Here is an 18,949-nt window from a genome sequence, read left to right on the forward strand (position 1 = left end):
CAGCAGCCTGATAAACTAAACATTTAAAAAATATATATAATTTTGTTTTTTTAAATCACTGCAACTAGTGCCTAAAATCTACGTGTGTTTTTCTAGCCTAAAGAAAACTTAATCATTGCAACACCCACCAGTTCCATCTGCACACAATTATTACATTAACAGTCCACCTGGGATAAATGTACAGCGTAAAGTCAAATCACCTGTACAACACCCCATTAGTAACTTCTGCATCGGTGCTTATGCATAGTGTCACAAACAATACAAACCTCACCTGTCAAAATTACATTACTTCCTCTTTAACACTTCACACACTGTTCAATTTTGGCAAACAGAAAAGTAATGTCTTTTTTTTTTTTCAAAAACTACAACCGATACACTGTCAAGTAATCTGTAACACAACGGCCCATGAAAAAATGGAACTAACCTGTCACAAAATTAACCATTAGTCATCAGTGAATTAGCATTTGAATTTTTTTTTTTTTTTTTTTAACACAACCCATGCAGCAGACATGTACCAGCATGTATCTACACCTGCCTACATCACGCCAAGCATTGTGGCTTTGTCAAGGACCTGGAGGGAAGTCCAAGAGCAAAGAAGTCACAGAATGAGTATGTTGGGTGGACAATAAACAAAGACTGCAGCCAATGCTGCATCGTGTTTGAAGGAAACCCGACCCGATGGTAAACTGAATGACTTGTCCGTCCATATAGAGACACAGAAATTAATCAATATAATATGGAAGACAGTGGTCTCAGTGATTTGATTGTGGAGGCAATCTCAGAGCTTCCAGTTATCACAATGCAGACTGCGGCACTCGACTTTCATTCGTCTAATTTGACCAATTCCCATTTAATTATTTATCGTTCCAGGAAATAATAAAAATGGATTTCTTTTTTAATGGATAAAATAAAAATGTTGTTAAATATTAAACAATTATAGATTATTTCTGACTTAATTAAAAGGATTTTAAAGATTAAAAAATTTATTTTGCTAAATAATTTACAATTTGTTCATTATAACAAATTTATATTATTTTTAAAACTGACTACATATTTTTGACAGTATTACCTTGTTAACAAAAAAATTACCATCCACAGGTAACAACGTTTAAAAATCTTAATTAGCCTTTTGATATGCCTGTGCTGGAAGAACATCGACTGAGCCTTTTCGTGATGTCAAACTAACAACAACTCTCAACACACTCTCACATCCACAATGTAACTGAATTAATGCTGCATCCTGTGCCTTCACACTATGTAATGCTAGGTTCAGACTACCAACCCTCACGATGGAGTTGGCCAACTCACCGATGTCACAACTTCTAAGACTGTCCATGCGGTTTCTAGTCTGAATGCTCATACAACTTGATTTTCGTTGTATACAACTCCTATGACTGATTAGATGTTAATCTGAATGTACCCATCGTAAGTTGTTAGATTTCAATGCAAACGTTTAGTTAGCCAACTCCATCATGACAGTTGGTAATCTGAGCCTTACATAAGAGTGTCTGTTAATGTTGTTATTACCTAGGTAACCAACTGTTTCATTGTACATGAAGTACATTTGTGTACCCTAATCAGTTACCTCAACAGTCGCCAAATTTGTCAATCACAAATTTTAAAAACAATTGGCGAATTTTATTTCAAGTTGGCAAAATAATTTTACTACATTTTATTAGAAAATAACTGATTTTTTGCCGCCCTGCTCAAATTTCCATTAAAATTAATTATCTTCTAAATTTGCAACTTTTAATTTCAAAATGTTTAACGAGTTACCACGTAACCGATTAGCGGTTCATGTGAATTAAAAGTTGGTTACCGAACACAAGAACAAAATGGCGGTTCAGGTAAATATTGTGGCCTGCATCCATTTGTGGTAGAGCAACCAGCTCTTCCATCCATTGATCTATTTTAATTAAATAATATTAATACAATGTAGCAGGTTTCCTCTCTAAGACTACAGTGAAACCTCTCATGACCGGACCCTATGTAAACCGGAATTCCCTCAAAACCGGACATTTTACCGAGTCCCTTTCTAAAAACCAGGACAGAACATAACCTCTCTAAACAGGAACCCTCTTAAAACCATACATTTGTCTTGGTCCAAATGGTATCTGGTTTAAAGGGGTTTCACTGTATATGTCAAAATTACCAAATGTTGGACATCCAAGAGCTGATGATTAATAAATCAATGTGCTCTTGTGGTGCCGTTAAACAAAACAAACTTTAACTTTATATTAAAGGTTGGTAAAAGTCACGCTATTGGACACAACTAATTTTCAAAGACTACTTGAATCAATTATTACAATTAAAATCAATAATCCATGTCATTTTTTTCTTCTTCTTTTTAAAAAAATATATAATTTAACATTGTTGCAAATTCATTAAGCACATTAATTGAATCGCCAAAAACATATGTTTTTTTCCTCCACTTGATTGATAAAATCAATATGAAGACACTGTCCAACATAAACTGTGAATGGAACAATTATTTCATACTGTGAATCAATATATTGATCAACAAGATGCTGAAAGGGGGAAAAAACCCACTTCAAAAGTCATCTACATGACATCAGTAATGAATGGCATTTATTATCATTACTGTTTTAATGTCAGTGTGAAATTTAGTCATATCACGTCAAATACTTTAATTGAATCAAGTTATGTGTAACAAGAATTGTTATATCACTAATTCATGTTGTTTTAGTCATTATATATTATTTGCATCGTAGCTTGCACTACATATCGGGCTGGATCAGCGCTCGCCTGAGGTGCTTTGGTCAAAAGATCAAACCTTTTTTGTGCAATCATTCTGGTGCACCGAGTCTGGTATATCAAAAGCCATGGTATGTGCTATGCTGTCTGTGGGAAAGTGCATAATGGATGTCAAATATTCAGTAATTCTGACATTTAGTCTTCAGAGAAAACCCACTGCATTTTAGCAGCAAGGGATCTTTTCAAAATACTGAAATTTCAGTATTGAAAAATATTTCCTGAAAAGCACTAATATCTCTGACGAATGCAAAATGGGTTGGTATGGAATTTAATTGTATTTAGATGAAATTAACGGGTGAGCCATAGCACAGGAATGCATTTAAAGCCAAGTATACTGAAAATAGCGAGGTAAATCACCCCCAAAATACCAATATCGATAACGAACATCAAATTTCAATACCGCCCAGCTCTAAGAAAATTGCAGTAATGCATATGCTAGACTGTTGTTTGCTACACTTCTGATTTAATCCATAGCATGTAACCATTGTTGTGTTGTAAGTCAATCATCAACAAAACAATTGCACAAAAGGTTTTCAGAATAGTGTCTTTATATTTCTCCCATCCCTAGCTATGCAAGACAAGCCCATTCCATAATGTCAGCCCATATGAAATAAATTTGTCCTGTATAGGCTATGACATCAATGCGTTAACATGGGGAGTATTATGTTGTTGGTAACATATAAAGTCATATTAATGAAGTTATTTAGTTTTAGATCAATATTTTGTCATTAAAACAATCATTATAAAAGCTGTCTTGTTAATTTGCAGTGTTAAATTATATTTAACACATGAAACAGATGCGGCAAACATGATAGTTTAGTATCTTTATGATAAAATGGTCAAATAAAGAAGTTACTTTTTCAGCCATCTTTGTTCATGTAAAATAATGGTTTATTTATCGAATGAATGGGAGAAAAAGACTCCATCATATGCGGTCATGTGGGATAGAAAATGTACACCCTTGGTGGTGGAAATTTCAACCCTACGACTCTGCTGTAAAAATTTCCACCACCAACGGTGTACTTTTTCTATCCCACATGACCACACATGATGGAGTCTATTAGTCTCTTCAAATTTATGATCATAAGATACACTGTATTAGTTTTTTTAAATGTCCTCTCTAAATTCACAAATATTTTATATTTACTAACATTTCCTGACTTACTGTAGCTGAAGTGTGGTTGAATCAGAATATGTGACCTCAAAATTGACAGTTTTACAAACACGAAATCAGGGATACATGTAGGTACTAGTCTAGTAACTGGTCAGATAAGAGGATCTGTCTTCAAACTTGATCTAATCGGTGTTGCAATTCGATAAGCATGACTGCATGAAACAGAAACATCTATACATAGATACAGTAAGCCATTATATAATGTATAGGAATGCAACGGCATGTATTAAATAGGTTGCTGTGCACCACATATTGAAGAGTATCATTACACCTTTAATATTCACCAGTAATCCAATAGTAGTGGGCAAGTTTCCTACTGGTTTTCAAATCTTGGAGAAAGAATAGGTAAAACTAAATTTACCATATAATATCAATATATAAAATTCCATCATTGCACTAGTATTAAATTCACTCCCATTTGGTTTCAAGTTTTATGTCCTTTGTGTAATAATGTTTAATATTATTTGTTAAAGCTTATTTTATTCAGGACATGAAAGTGATAGAAAATGGAAGTTTCTTTAATATCCAATAAATATTTGATGTGTAAGAAAGAAGTAACAGTGGATATTATTTGCTGTCGGCAGCATGCAGTGTTAAAATATTAATCTTGACAACCAGAAGTTGAGGAGTTTAATAGGTGGTTACAAGTGCATCTTAACAATGTCACCAGTAACCACTGAACACTCTCCAAAGTTGTCAGACTAAGCCCACAGCTAAAGCTGATGGGAAATGGCAGGTGTGTTGCATGGATGGCCACAAGATACAAGCACACATTGCAGTCGGAGAGACAAGGAGTAGGATGTGGAGGTGGACAGCCAAAAAAAGTTGAATGTTAAGGAGGATCTGCAATATTGGTACAAAATAAGATGGAATTCAAAGGAGAGGAAAGAAAGGAGAGGAAAGAAAGGATGGATGGCCACTAGAAACAATCACCTGTTGTGGCTGGTAAGACAGGGACTGGCATGTGGAGGTGGACAGCAAAAGAAGTTAAAAGATAGGAGGAGCTGCCAAATCGGTAAGAAATAAGATGGAATTCAAGGGAAGAAAAGAAAGAAAGAAAGAAAAACATGTTTTATTTTACAACGCACTCAACACATTTTATTTACAGTTATATGGCGTCAGACATATGGTTAAGGACCAATTAGCAGCAAGGGATCTTTTATATGCACCATCCCACAGACAGGATAGTACATACCACGGCTTTTGATATACCAGTCGTGGTGCACTGGCTGGAACGAGAAATAACCCAATGGGTCCACCGACGGGGATCGATCCCACACCGACCACACATTGAGCGAACACTGTACGTCACGCCCCGAAAAGAAAGAAGGGCAGTGGGATAAAATAAAGAGTTAATCTTGGCTGGCTTACCTTGATTCTTTCTTTTTCTGTGATTGTAGCCTTCTGTTGTTCGGAGAGTTTGTCGTGTGCTGCAATCTGAGTCTCGGCCTCGGCCAGCCAGTCCTTGACCTTCATGATCTGCGTTTGGAACTCAATGAACACCCCGTCCAGACGCTCCGCTTCCTCCTGCAACAACATCATCTTTCAGTGAATCCATAGTAACTACAGTCTCGAATAGAATATTCCTGTCAAGACGCTTAACAAAATTTGACTGTTCTAGATGATAAATTAACTATAGCATTTAGTGGAATGTTCATCTCAAGATTGCTAGCTGTTCTAGAAAAGAAGCTGAAAAGGTCTTACCTAATCACAGGCACCAGATTTTAAGAGTTATTTTTTTCATTGTTTTAATTGTTACCACGCCTAAAACATATAGTAATTTCAGAAATTGGACTCTTAGCTCACTGTTTTACAACAGAGATATGACAAGTTTAAAAAAAAGCTAGATCCCACTACCAGGCAAAGTGAGAGTCCAGAGAGTCTGCTGTCATAATGAGGACTAGGCCCATGCTTATAAAACTTCTTGAGTCTAGACTCAATCTCAAATGACATCACACGCATGCAATTCGTATGGCATTGCCATGATGATAATGTCTCAAACTCTATTAGAGTATTGTGTTCAGATTCTAAATGTTTTATGAGTGCCAGGCCTGGAGATTGAAGTGTTAGCAGCATAGGTTCTGACCAAAACAGTGTAAAAAGCTTACCTGTAATACAGTCTTTCTCCTTGACAGCCGTTGAGCAAGGTTGTTCAGATCATCACCAAATTTTGTTGTCAAGTCATTGGCATTGTCTATCTCGCCTTCATCGCTGAGAGAACGCAGCTGTTCTATGATGTCAATCATGGAGGGAATGAGAGGCTGTCTGTGGACCAGGTCATTCTGAGCATTCTGCACAAACAATAAAGACAAAGATTTAGCCAACAAGACTGACAAAAAGTGCTGACTTTACAAATGCCTCTTAATAATGCTAGAAGTAACCACTATATTAAGCCCACAGCTAAAGCTGATGGGAAATCGCAATCGTGTGTAACAAATGGCCACAACAGGCAAGCGCCTGTCACAGTTGGAGACACAAGGTCTAGGATGTGGATGTGGACAGCAAATGAAGTTGAAAAATTGGGGGAGCTTTTAGACTGTGAAGAAAGAAGATGGAAAGGAAAGGGGGCATTGAGATTAATTTTTTTTTTAAAGTGTTCACTCTGAGAGTGATATTTGAATCTGTTTTCAGGTGTGATGGATGAATTTAGAAAAAGTACCACCAAATTAATATAGGGTACATATTTTAAGTTAAACAAATCTGTTAAGTTGGTGTGCAGAAATTAAATACAATACTATGATTTTTAGGATATCAGCAATAGAAATTAGCAGATTTTCCCCCCACTAGTCCACCAGACTAGAAACCGACTTGTCTATCAATATTTTTACATGTCCTAATTAGTGATTATTTTATTTATGTTCATGGATGAGGTTTTCAATTACTCATAATTTGTAACCACTGAAGTACATGTTGGAGCAGAATTTCACTTTGCACGACAAATAGACAAGTGCTCAATTTTAACACTGGGTGTGTTGTCTCTCTCTTGTCCAGGATCCCACTTCCCAAGGATCCCAAGTCAGACACTACCCAGGGTAGATAGACATGCCTGACATATCTCAGTTGGATACGGGCATGATAAAACATACTCTTATCCTAGGGTATGGTGGCCTAGTGCAAACTAGCCCCTGTCTGGACTTCTTACAGTGTACATAAGAGATATGTAAACAAAAAAAATTCATACCTATAGACAACATATTAAACTAAAATACTGTTACACTGGGATTACCTTGACAAAATCCATATCTTCGTCCACTTTGTTTGTAAGTGCACTGGTCTCCTGTCTGTCAAGCTCTTCGTTAGTCTTCAGAATGAACTCATGGAGAACGACTTCTTCCTTTTTCAGCTTGCGGCACAGCTTAAGGGCCTTTTCAAGGTTAGCCTTTCCTTGAGTCACCTACAGGAACAACATGAATTAAACAGTTTACATTTGATTGAATATTCACTTTATTTAAACCTACTTCAATGGCGATGTAGAGTGCACATTCTACAGTGCCTGCAATAACTGGATGAGTTAACTTAATAAGGATGTGTATAAATTTGAATTTATCCAGCAATCACTGTATACATTGGCAAGATATGATGACTAGATAAATCTCTATATTTTTGGTCATTGACAAAAAATATAGGTCACGTGACATAAGCCCAACTCGACTCGAGTATTTCAGAGTAGATTTTCAATAAACATACCCTTTAAATAATTTAATAGTGAATACAAATAACTTTTAGTTTTGCGATAACAATACAAAACTTGTATATTTATTTATGAATTAGAGTTTAGAAACACTTTTTTAATATGACAGAATGTAGCTATCGTCTTACAAATAATGACGTCATGTATTTTGTATGATGTCATATGACAAATGCCTTGCTAGGTTGACAGTACTCGATTTGTGTACACAAAACTGGACTAAATAACAATTTTCTGAATATCCCTGTAGGATTGCAGGATAAAAGGAATAACTGGTTACTGTCTTAAGATATCAGCTTTATCCTGCTCAGGACGAATGGCGAATGCAGCTCAGAAGAGCCTCGCTGCATTCGCCATTCTAACCTTCGCAGGATAAAGCCGATATCTTAAGACAGTAACCAGTTATTCCCTATGTATTTTTACTATGTTTATATTGGGTAATGGTCCAAGTATCCAGTCCTCACATGTCTGGCCATTCTGTCCTGGACAGCGGCTAATGATCAGCAGTTAGTGAGAAGCTCAGGGAACATTTTGCTTTGAACATTTTAATTAGAAATGATTGCTTGCAGTTTGAAAACTGATTAGCAACTGGTATTTAATGTTACAGAATTTAGTAGCTATCTCTGGAACCTTCATAGCAAATTGTGACGTGATATTATTGAATAAAATGTTCCCTGCAACTACAAACTGGTGGCTTAACCACTGCACCATCTAGGCTGTGTAAGACACAATTGAGTAAAAAAAATTCACTTCAAGGAACATTTTGTTTAGTATCATGTCACGATTCGCTACACAAATTTCAGACATAGCTACACAATTTTAAAACATTAAACAATAGTTGCTGATAAATTTTCAGCTGTCCAGAAATGTTGCTAATCAAACTTTTTTTAAAACAAAAATGAATATGGTTGAATATTCAATCCCCACATAAGGGGGATAAAAAGTCAGATTATATGTAGGCAAGGTTCATCTAAGAGACAGCTTTTCTGATACTAAAAGCAAGCCTAATAAACAGTCTAATTAGAAAATATTATACCAAAATGGATATACATGTGCTGCAGTTTTACTCTTCTCTAAAGCTTTTAACCCCCCACCCCACCCCACCCAACCAAAAGCAGCAGAGGATCAAAAACTTAGACATGAAAGAAATTAATTTTGAAATACAATACCAAGATAACAAGAAACTCATTGGGTTTAAAATTGATAATTAAAAAAAAAAATGTAATATCTAAAAAGACTAGATCAAATAAAATATTCCATTGAAATAGAAACTGTTTTAAAAGTAGACTGTAAATCTATACAGAATATATATCTAACCAAGATGGCATATACACTTACTTGAACTTGTACATCTCTTCAAATTCATGCTATTAAACAGCTAGTATCATGTTGGGTTTTCTTTACAGGAGACAATATTCAAAGAACAGTCAAAAGAAATCCTTTCATCTGTATGTATCTTAATGCCACTGAACTATTCTTTGATTACTGACATTAAGATAACATTCACTGACTTTCAGACTTGAGAAAATTCAGACTTAATACCATAAGAAATAAAAATATTTTACAAAAAACTATCTTAGATCATTGATCAATCTGCTATAATATGAAAATATTGTACAACAAACTGAAATTTGAAAAAAAAAATCCATAATATATATGTACATCAAAATGAGAAAACTGCACAACATATAGCTAGAGGCCAAACTCTTCACAGTACATTAGTAGAGCAGAAAGCAAGCATTAATAGGCAAAACCTTTGAAAAAACATGAAAACAAAAATCAACTGAAACAAAGAAACAAACAAATCATGCAGTACATAATAAAGAACATAATAAATCAAATGAACATAAAACAAAATAAATAAACATCCATGCTTCATGAAGGTAACACTGAACATTTTGATAGAGCAAACATAATAGGGAGTCCATCTATATAAACTAGTATAATAAACTTGAGGAAGTGGTAAAAGATAAAATATTTGAAGCAAACATAGGAAGAAATTTCACAATTATGTAGATTACTAATATAATCAATTAAAGGGACATTCCTCAGTTTGCTGCAATTTTTATTATGTTATCGACTAACAGAGACTTTTTAATGAATGTAATTATATATCAAATACATTTTTCTGCAAAAAATATTAGTGGCTGTGTATTAAACATGTTTCTGATCGTTCTAATATTTGTACTAGGTTAAATTTCATTTTATTTCCTAAAATATTGTTTTTTTCGTATGTACAAAATTGTTTGAAGACAAAATCCAGTTTGGGCTTCTTAGAAATATTAAGACGACCAGAAACACATTGAATATACAGACACTGATATTCTAAACAAGAAAATATATTTAATATGTAAGTTTAATCATAGAAATATTTTATTAGTCGGAAACATCTTACAGTGGAGCAAACTCAGGAATGTCCCTTTAAGAAATAAACAAAACTTTATGTCGAGTGGGTTTTCACATATTTTTCTGAATGGGTTGGGGGTGTCAATGATATCATAAGATATGTTGACACAAAATTTATTTACATTTAAAATATATAAAGTGAATTTCAGAATAGCTAACAAACAAATTTAACTTTGGCACAAATTATACTATTTCTTAAAGTATGGTTATTGCATGAAAGTAAAATATTTATCAGTTTCTACCTGAAACATAAATAACAAGGTCAGCCAATACAAAATATTCCAAATAAAATTAAACAGAGAAATTTCCACCTTCAATTATAGGTTAAAAAAATTATAGGTTTCTATCTGAAATTTCAATAAGATGAACAAAGATAAAATATCCCAAATAAAATTAAACAAAGAAATTTCAATTAATATTTATAGGTTAAAAAAATTAACAAAAATCATGCCTTGAAACAACAATAATATTCAACAAAAAAGGGGGGGATGGGGAGGAAACAACAAAAAGTATTAATGGGTTTGTAAAGATGCCATGGGTTGTCTAGCAGGCAGCACCACAACAGCCATTGAGCGAGTACCTGTGCCCCCAAGTCGTTATATTGCTGTTTTATCGCATCCAGCTGTTTATTTAGCGTGTCAGGGAAGTCTACCTGTTTCTTTTCAACCACGTGTCGGCCTGTTTTAATCACATACTCCACTTCAGGTTTAAGTTCACTCATCGTCTTGTAAAATTTCTGTGAAAAAAAATTAAACATTAATACAGTTTAAATAAAGAAAGCAAAGAATACCAATTATAAGATAAAATCTGTCAGATTATTATTTAAAAAATAATAAACAATGCTATGTTATTTATATATATATACTGAACAAAATAAGAAACTTCCACTAACTTTGCTTGAACATAACTTGATGAAAACAAACCGGGGGAATAATTGTTATATATGTGTTTAAAGAGTGTTCCATGACTAAAAAGTACCCCACCCACTTAATAACGGGTATGACCACCTCTTGAATTGACCACTGCAGTGCATCGCAGGTGCATAGAATTGACTAAAGTGTTGATTTCTGCCTGTGGAATATTGTTCCATTCCTGAATGAGCGATTGACGAAGTTCGTTGACATTAGCAGGTGGGTTGGGACGACGCCTCAATCGTCTGTCCAGACTATCCCAGACATGCTCGATGGGGTTGAGATCAGGACTTTTAGTGGGCCAGTCATCAATGAAATCAATGTTATTTGTCCTAAGAAAATTTACAGTGTCTCTAGCTGTATGAGAGGTGGCATTATCATGCTAAAAAATCGAGATGTTGGCGTTGTTATGGAACAGAGGAATGACGTGATGAGCGAGAATGTCATCATGGTAACGTTGAGCATTTAAATTGCCATCAATGACGACTAGTGGTGAACGATAACCATGGGCAATGGCTTCCCAGACCATGACACAACCCCCACCCCCGAAACGATCTCGTTCAAGAACACAACAGTCAGCATAGTGTTCATTTCTCCTATGGTAGATGCGCACCCTGCCATCACCACGTTGTAAAGAAAATCTGGATTCATCCGAAAAAAGAACGGTATTCCAGCGTCGCCGTATCCAACGAGTGTGTACACGTGCCCAATTAAGACAATTTAGACGATGACAACAAATACTATATGTACAAATCGGAAGTTTCTTTTTTGGTTCAGTATATATATATATATATATATATATATATATATATATAAATATATATATATATATAAATATATATATAAAATGAAGACTGTGAAAAAACAAAAAAATAAAACATGTAGCACAGATGTGCATTAAAAACCAGAACTTTGCAGAAATACTTTTCGTGAATACTTGTCCTGACCCCAAACTAATGACATTTCCCCCTGGAACAATGGACTGGTAAGGTTAAATTGAGAAGAAGAAGAAGAAGAAGAAGAAGAAGAAGAAGAAGAAGAAGAAGAAGAAGAAGAAGAAGAAGAAGAAGAAGAAGAAGAAGAAGAAGAAGAAGAAGAAGAAGAAGAAGAAGAAGAAGAAGAAGAAGAAGAAGAAGGAGGAAATGTTTTATTTAACGACACACTCAACACATTTTATTTATGGTTATATGTTGTTATAAATATGGTTAAGGACCACACAGATATATAGAGAGGAAACCCACTGTCGCCACTTCATTGTCTACTCTTTTCGATTAGCAGCAAGGAATCTTTTATATACACCATCACACAGACAGGATAGGACATATCACGTCCTTTATTACACCCGTTGTAGAGCACTGGCTGGAACGAGAAATAGCCCAATGGGCCCACCGACAGGGTTCAATCCTAAACCGAGTGCACATCAAGTGAGCGCTTTACCACTGGGCTACGTCCTGCCCAAAGTTGAAAAGAAATGTACATTACATAATCAAGATTCTCATTAAAATGTTCAGCACAATAATTCCCTTGAACATTATAACTTGGGAATTTAAAGTGTGATTCAGGAGGCTGAGCACTCGTAAACAAATTGACTGGTACCATCATCTTCTATCATATCACATTTATCTTATGTTAGGCAAAACAAAGCCCAGTCATTTGCCTTTTGAACACTGTGAAGTGTATGTCCACAACAAGTATGAAAATAAAAAAAACGTGAACTCCTGTGTACCATGCAGTGATCATGTCTCTCCTGAATGGTCTCCATTTCTCTGCTGGTGATGTCCAGTAGGTGCAGTCGTTCCTGGATGTTGTCCAGTTCTCTTTTCACGTGGCTCATCTTCGGCTCGAAATCGGCTGGTCGCTGGAATTTGCGAAACTTCACCATAACTTCCGCGAAATGTTTCTGTTAAAATAAAGTAACAATAAACGTTATGATTAATACAGCACATTAAAAATAATAATAATACAATTACAGCTTGTTGAGAAATAACAGGAATGTTTTTCATTTTGAAATTAGCACATAAAAGAGCTTTAAATTTTGTCTCTCTAACTGGAAACTCATCTCATCCAGTAACATTAATGAGGGTTTTTTCATTTTTATTTGATCTTACATTTACATAGTTATTAAATACATATACTACATACATAAAATCTGGTTATAATTACAACATATATGTAAAAATGGATACATACAAATATCATAGGATACACTTATGACTTAACATTAATTACTTATGTTATTAAAATTTTATTTACAGATGGGAATTAAACAAACAAGGGAGAAGTTTATAAAGCAATTATTGCAGTTTGCACAAAAACACTTTAACTGACAGGTAATTCCCCAATAATTATGTGACTAATCTTTCCTTGACAGCTGAATAAACAATATCCCATCATATACACAAATGACTTCATGTTACAAAAGGTAAGTGACACAACATGTATCTTAATTCACGTCTAGTCTGCAATTTATCTTCAGTCATCACTTGTAGCTGATCACATTTAACACTGAGTAGACTGGATTTTTATCAATGTTACAGGGAACATTTTGTTCAGTATCATGTTATAATCTGATGTGTGAAATTCTTGAGATTGCTACACAGTTCTCAAATAATAAATAGTAATTGCTAATCAGCTGTCAACTGTTGCAAATAAAAAAATAAAAAACAAAATGTTTCTTACAGTATTATATTACAAAATAATCACACTTTTTAGGTCAAATTTAACTGGCAACAATTGTCTTAGCTGTGATATGAATTATCCTACGTCAGAGGCTTTGCCGATGGCAGTTGGTTGAATGGATAATGTTTTGTTTTTCAATTTGTGTTTATTTGTTGCAAAAGTTACTGATCTAGGCAGGCTCAAAAATGCTCTAAGAGAGAATTTTACCCATGGCAATAACCTTTCAAAATTGTCGTAAGAGTGCATTTCACCCATGGCAATAACCTTTCAAAATTGTTGTAGGTAACAATTTCTTAAGTCAAAGCCGTGCATATTCTCAACTATTAAATATTCAAATGTTATTTGACTAAATAGGTTCAAGGGCCGTAACTGTGAAAAATAGGTAAACCACCACTAAAGTCAAACTTGATCTGTAATAGTAGATGATAAAGCTATACAAAAAATGTCTGCCCAATATCTTGAGATATTCTGAAAAAAAATCTGGGAAAACATTTTGTTTTTTTAATCTCCTAAGTTCAAGGACAATAACTCTGTCAACATTGGGTAAATCAAACTTAATCTGTAATAGTAGATGATAAAGCTATACACCAAATTTTAGCTCAATATCTTGAGATATTCCGGAAAAAATCCAGGAAAACATTTTAATTTTTAATTCCTAAATTCAAGGGCAATAACTCTGTCAAAATTGGGTAAATCAAACTTCATCTGTAACAGTATATGATAAAGCCATACACAAAATTTCAGCTCAATATCTTGAGGCATTCCAAAAAAAAAAAAAAAGGTCTGTAGGATGGTGACGAAATCTATAGTCCTCTTCGGCTGAACCAGTAGGGAACTAATACTAATAATGACTGACTGAACATTGAGAAAATATCCTTTGAGTATTCCTCCCATCCTACAACATGTAATCGTGAGTGTACACTCTACCTTCAGCAGCTGTATCTGCTGCTCCAGTCTGGCGCCGGCCTCCAGCTTGCCCTGCAGCTTGTAGTCCTTGGCATGCTGGTCCAGTTCTCGCAGCAAGTCTTCCTGCTGCTTAAACTCCTCCTTCAGGGACTACAGATGAAAGTTAGTCTTACACATAACAAAACCCATTTATTGCATCATGACAGATGAAAAGAAAGGAACACTGATACGAAAAAAAAAAGAAAAAAAAAGGAAAACTGATGACTTGTTATTTGGCAAAACTTTGTCCAGTTAACAAGTTAACTTATTCATTGGTGTAGCAAGGATGAATCATCTGAAACGTAAGCAACTCTTTCTTGTACTGCACTGAACATCGATGACATCGCAGCACATTTATTAATTAGCAGCAATGGCATTTGGCATTTTGTCTGGTTAACAAATGATCTTGTCCAACAACTAAAAGCAAAGCCACTCTGCACTGTACTGACTTGCTATCTATCCTGGAACTCGTAATCAGTAAAGCGAGCATTACTCTCTACGCACTTGATGACTGACTATATCACAAATCACTGCATTATGAAAACTGAGGCCAAGCAGACTAAGAAATCTGACCTTGCTTTATCATGTTACGTGTAACTGTCATAATACTGCAAGAGATGTATAAAATCCTCTGACTAGTTGGTACCTCATATTCCTGTGGCGGAGCATCCTCGGCCAACATGTCTGCATCGAGGCGAGACTGCAGGTGCTCGGTGATGTCCCCCATCCATTGTGACATCTCCAGCATCTGACGTTCTATCGTCTGGGCTTGCTGGATCGACACTTCCAGGCGGCTCACTTTATTCTTCGCCTAACAAAAACAATTTCATTTCAGTTTGCAACAAAGTAATAACATAAGAACTGGAGTCTAAATATTCTCACACAAGTCTTAAATGCAGTTAAAATGACTATAATAATCACTTATTTTAACCATGTCACCACTAGGATTATTTATTGTTCTTTCTCTTAGTATTATATGGTTCAGAATGTTTCACAGGGTTAGAAGTGTTAAATATCTTCCACACAAAAATTGTTTTACATCAAAAATGGATTTAGTAGCAATCTAAGGGAATATTTTTAAAATGGCCTCCTTAACACATTGGTTAAATAAATCCAAGTCACTTAGGGAACGATCTTCTGTGTTTTGCAATTTGCTAATATATATTGGTGGTTTTACTATTAAACATTTTCATTTTAGTGGTGTTATGTTTTGACAACAAAATAAAAATAGGACTTTTTTTTTTAACCTGCTTTAGTAGTTAAAAATGTCCCAACATTGTGACTTTATAAAACAGTAATATTATTTACTTAGTACAAGAGTAAAAATGTATTACTTCAACTTCTAAAGTATCATGTTTCCTGTTAACTTCTTCCAAGTCCTTTTTCACAGAATCAACGAGAATGGAGTTTGAAATTAGCTCGTCCGCAAGTTCATTAATTCGCTGATGGCTGCTGGGATCATGGTCTCGCTGAAGATTTTCCATGTCCTGAATGAATGAATGAATGAATGAATGAATGAATGTTTAACAATACCCCACAGCACAAAACATATCAGCTATTGGGTGTCAAAACTAAGATAAATGCAAAAATATGTCCTGAATAATACAGACACACAATACTCATGGAAATAAACAGGTTCATGGAAACATAACTTTAAATGAAAATAATACTGAAGCAATACTGTCAACATAATTTCCAATCACCACATGTTTATACATTATATTTAATATGTAATTTACAATTCAGAAAAGCAAAATATGCTCTAAGTAAAGCTACTTTAAATGTTTTTTTTGTTTTTTTTTAAAGCAACATGAGTTGTATATTATGCCCCTCAAATTATAATTTAAAAAAACCTAACAAAAAACCCCAAACAACTTACGTCCAGCTCTTCAGAAATTTCTTCAGCATCCAGACTTTTTACTGATGTTTTTCTTACTTTTCTTTCAAGGGCATTTAGATATCTCCTTTCCAACTCAATTAATTCTGAAAATTGAAGTTTTAAAAAAAAAATTCAACACCTGTAAAAACTATACAGTTAAAAAGTGCATTTTCACTGCAATGGAGAAATTAAACAAAAATATTATAATTTAATATGTAAATGTTGTAATGTCAGAAATTAAAGGTATAATATATGTATGCAATAAGTTATGATTTTTAGAAATATTAAAATGTTACATTAGGTAAAAACAGAAAGATGCAATATAGCTTGCAGTTAATCCACAAGGAGTTACTTCCCTTTAATCTAATGATCCTTTTTAGGTTGCATAGTACCAAAGAAGAGAGTTCCGTGTCAGAGTTCGACGTGCACTGTCAAATATTTACGGAGTAAAAGCAGCTGTGGGTGTGATTGGTAGTAATATGTGACATTGATTATTTGTGCAAATACTATTATTTATTGACAATAAATAAATACAATATACCAGAGGTTGAAACTAATGCGGGGTACCCCCAAAAATGGAAGTGCAATTTTCAGCAAAAATGACGGTTGCTATTAAAAACATTAATTAAATCTCTTAAATGATACGTCACCCCTCATTTTCTTGCAGGTAGATTAGATGTGAGGTGCCACACTTTCTATTGCTGTACTTACTGGGTATGTTGAAACACTGCTTATATCAGTTTTATTAGTAAACGTTAACATTATCGGCAATAGGAATTGATTTGGTCTATTAGAACCTATAGCATATATTCACTATATTATCATTATTTTATATAGTGTGCCATTTACTGTTATTTGACAGTCATAATTGCTTAATTAGGTTACACTCAGGCATGGGAGTTCATAATGACCTTGACCTTGGCATTAATTTACTGTGCACTGCTGAGAATAGAGTTTGAAAAAAAAGTCTGCGCTGACGAATTGGAGATTTTGGCCCATATTTTTTACTTAAAATATTTTAAAGCTTATTTACCCAAGGTGATGGATATGTCATATAACACTAATCTTATTTAGGATAATAAGTCTAGGCAAGATGAAATAAGCTATTAGTAATAATTCATTTTTATTTTAAAAATAATGTTAGCTGATATTAGGTTAATCTCTTAGATCTCCATTAACAATGTGTATTTAAATGCAATTGACTCTGGAATGACTATATTTAAATAACCTGATTTCTGCTGTAATTTTAACATACTTCTTAGGTTGGTGAATTATGTTTTAGGCAAATATGGAATTTTTAACAATTGTTTTTGTGAGTTTGGCAAAAACATTAAAATCTACAGAAGGAGGTTCTGTGTAGCCATTTTGCATTCTCTTCTTTATTTGTACACAAATATAAGCTTGGCAATGATAGCTTTAGGTCATTTCATTAAATCTTGTCCATATATTCAGTGAGTTTTCTATAGTAAAGGGTATTTGAAGTATATACCAAGTACAAAAGCAATTTTGACACATTTGCTAATGTGTTAGTATTATCTTCCATTATTACCACACCTGTAAAGCTATATTTTCCAATATTACTATGTAAATGATTTGTTACATTACAGATTGTAGTAATGCATACAATATAAATATTATATTCAGTGAAAACAGAATACAATTAAAGAAAAATGACTTTCGCACACTTTTTATGCTTTGCATGTGCTTTTCTCATGACAAATAAAAAATAAAAATGTTAAATCCTAATGATAACTCTAGATATGATACATGTCTGTAAACACCAATCACTGAAGATTATTAATAAAATATCAACAGGTATATCGGTGGCTGTCAGTGGATTTAATAATGCATATATAAAAACCAACTAGGCTGACGGGTTTGAAAATACTGCATTCAGTGACTTGACATCCAAGCATATTCCATACCTTGGGTGTTTTGCCCACCATGATGTGTACCACATTAATTTACTACTATTTGTGGATGCAGTGGTGTGCATTTCAGATGTCACATGTAATATGCTTTTTTTCTAGTGGAGTTCTTATCATATGCCCATTAAAGTCTTTCAAAACACAGGGTCACTGCAATAAATGAGATTTAAAGTAATTATTTATTGGAAATGAGAGACTCTGACTATGCATGCACTCACTACATATACAACTAAGTATACACAACCAACCCATAGTATGTATCTTCAAGAGTAGTATTTTTATTTATTATTTGTTTTAAATATGATACATTGCATTTGTATACAACTTTGCACAACACTGATGCTTCCTGAGGTGTACATTAAATCAGGTTGCACTGTAGGAACAACACTTTCAATTATGTCGTCACATCATATCAGAACACAGAAGATCCTGATAGTCATGAAAACACCCAATTGGACACTTTTTGAAAAATATTTGTTTTTGGTATAGGTTGCATAGTACCAAAGAAGAGAGTTCCGTGTCAGAGTTCGACGTGCACTGTCAAATATTTACGGAGTAAAAGCA

At 34.1% G+C, this 18,949-nt stretch overlaps 1 protein-coding gene across 4 annotated transcripts in view; it reads right to left on the bottom strand.

The window, feature by feature from the left end:
- LOC121370764 (dystrophin-like) overlaps nucleotides 1-18,949 on the bottom strand; it is a 424,499-nt gene that overhangs the window by 237,783 nt on the left and 167,767 nt on the right. For 2 of the 4 annotated variants that reach the window (XM_041496220.1, XM_041496218.1), the window contains exons 26-34: nucleotides 16,458-16,561; nucleotides 15,913-16,065; nucleotides 15,225-15,389; nucleotides 14,561-14,689; nucleotides 12,681-12,854; nucleotides 10,624-10,779; nucleotides 7,176-7,343; nucleotides 6,058-6,240; nucleotides 5,321-5,476 (exon numbers count right to left, since the gene is read on the bottom strand). In XM_041496220.1, coding sequence (XP_041352154.1) covers nucleotides 5,321-5,476; nucleotides 6,058-6,240; nucleotides 7,176-7,343; nucleotides 10,624-10,779; nucleotides 12,681-12,854; nucleotides 14,561-14,689; nucleotides 15,225-15,389; nucleotides 15,913-16,065; nucleotides 16,458-16,561 — 1,388 coding nt within the window. The remainder of the gene's footprint in view (nucleotides 1-5,320; nucleotides 5,477-6,057; nucleotides 6,241-7,175; nucleotides 7,344-10,623; nucleotides 10,780-12,680; nucleotides 12,855-14,560; nucleotides 14,690-15,224; nucleotides 15,390-15,912; nucleotides 16,066-16,457; nucleotides 16,562-18,949) is intronic. The other 2 variants (XM_041496219.1, XM_041496221.1) reach the window with 2 other exon arrangements.

The sequence above is a fragment of the Gigantopelta aegis genome, chromosome 4 (assembly GCF_016097555.1).
Source record: "Gigantopelta aegis isolate Gae_Host chromosome 4, Gae_host_genome, whole genome shotgun sequence".
NCBI classification, from domain to species: domain Eukaryota; kingdom Metazoa; phylum Mollusca; class Gastropoda; order Neomphalida; family Peltospiridae; genus Gigantopelta; species Gigantopelta aegis.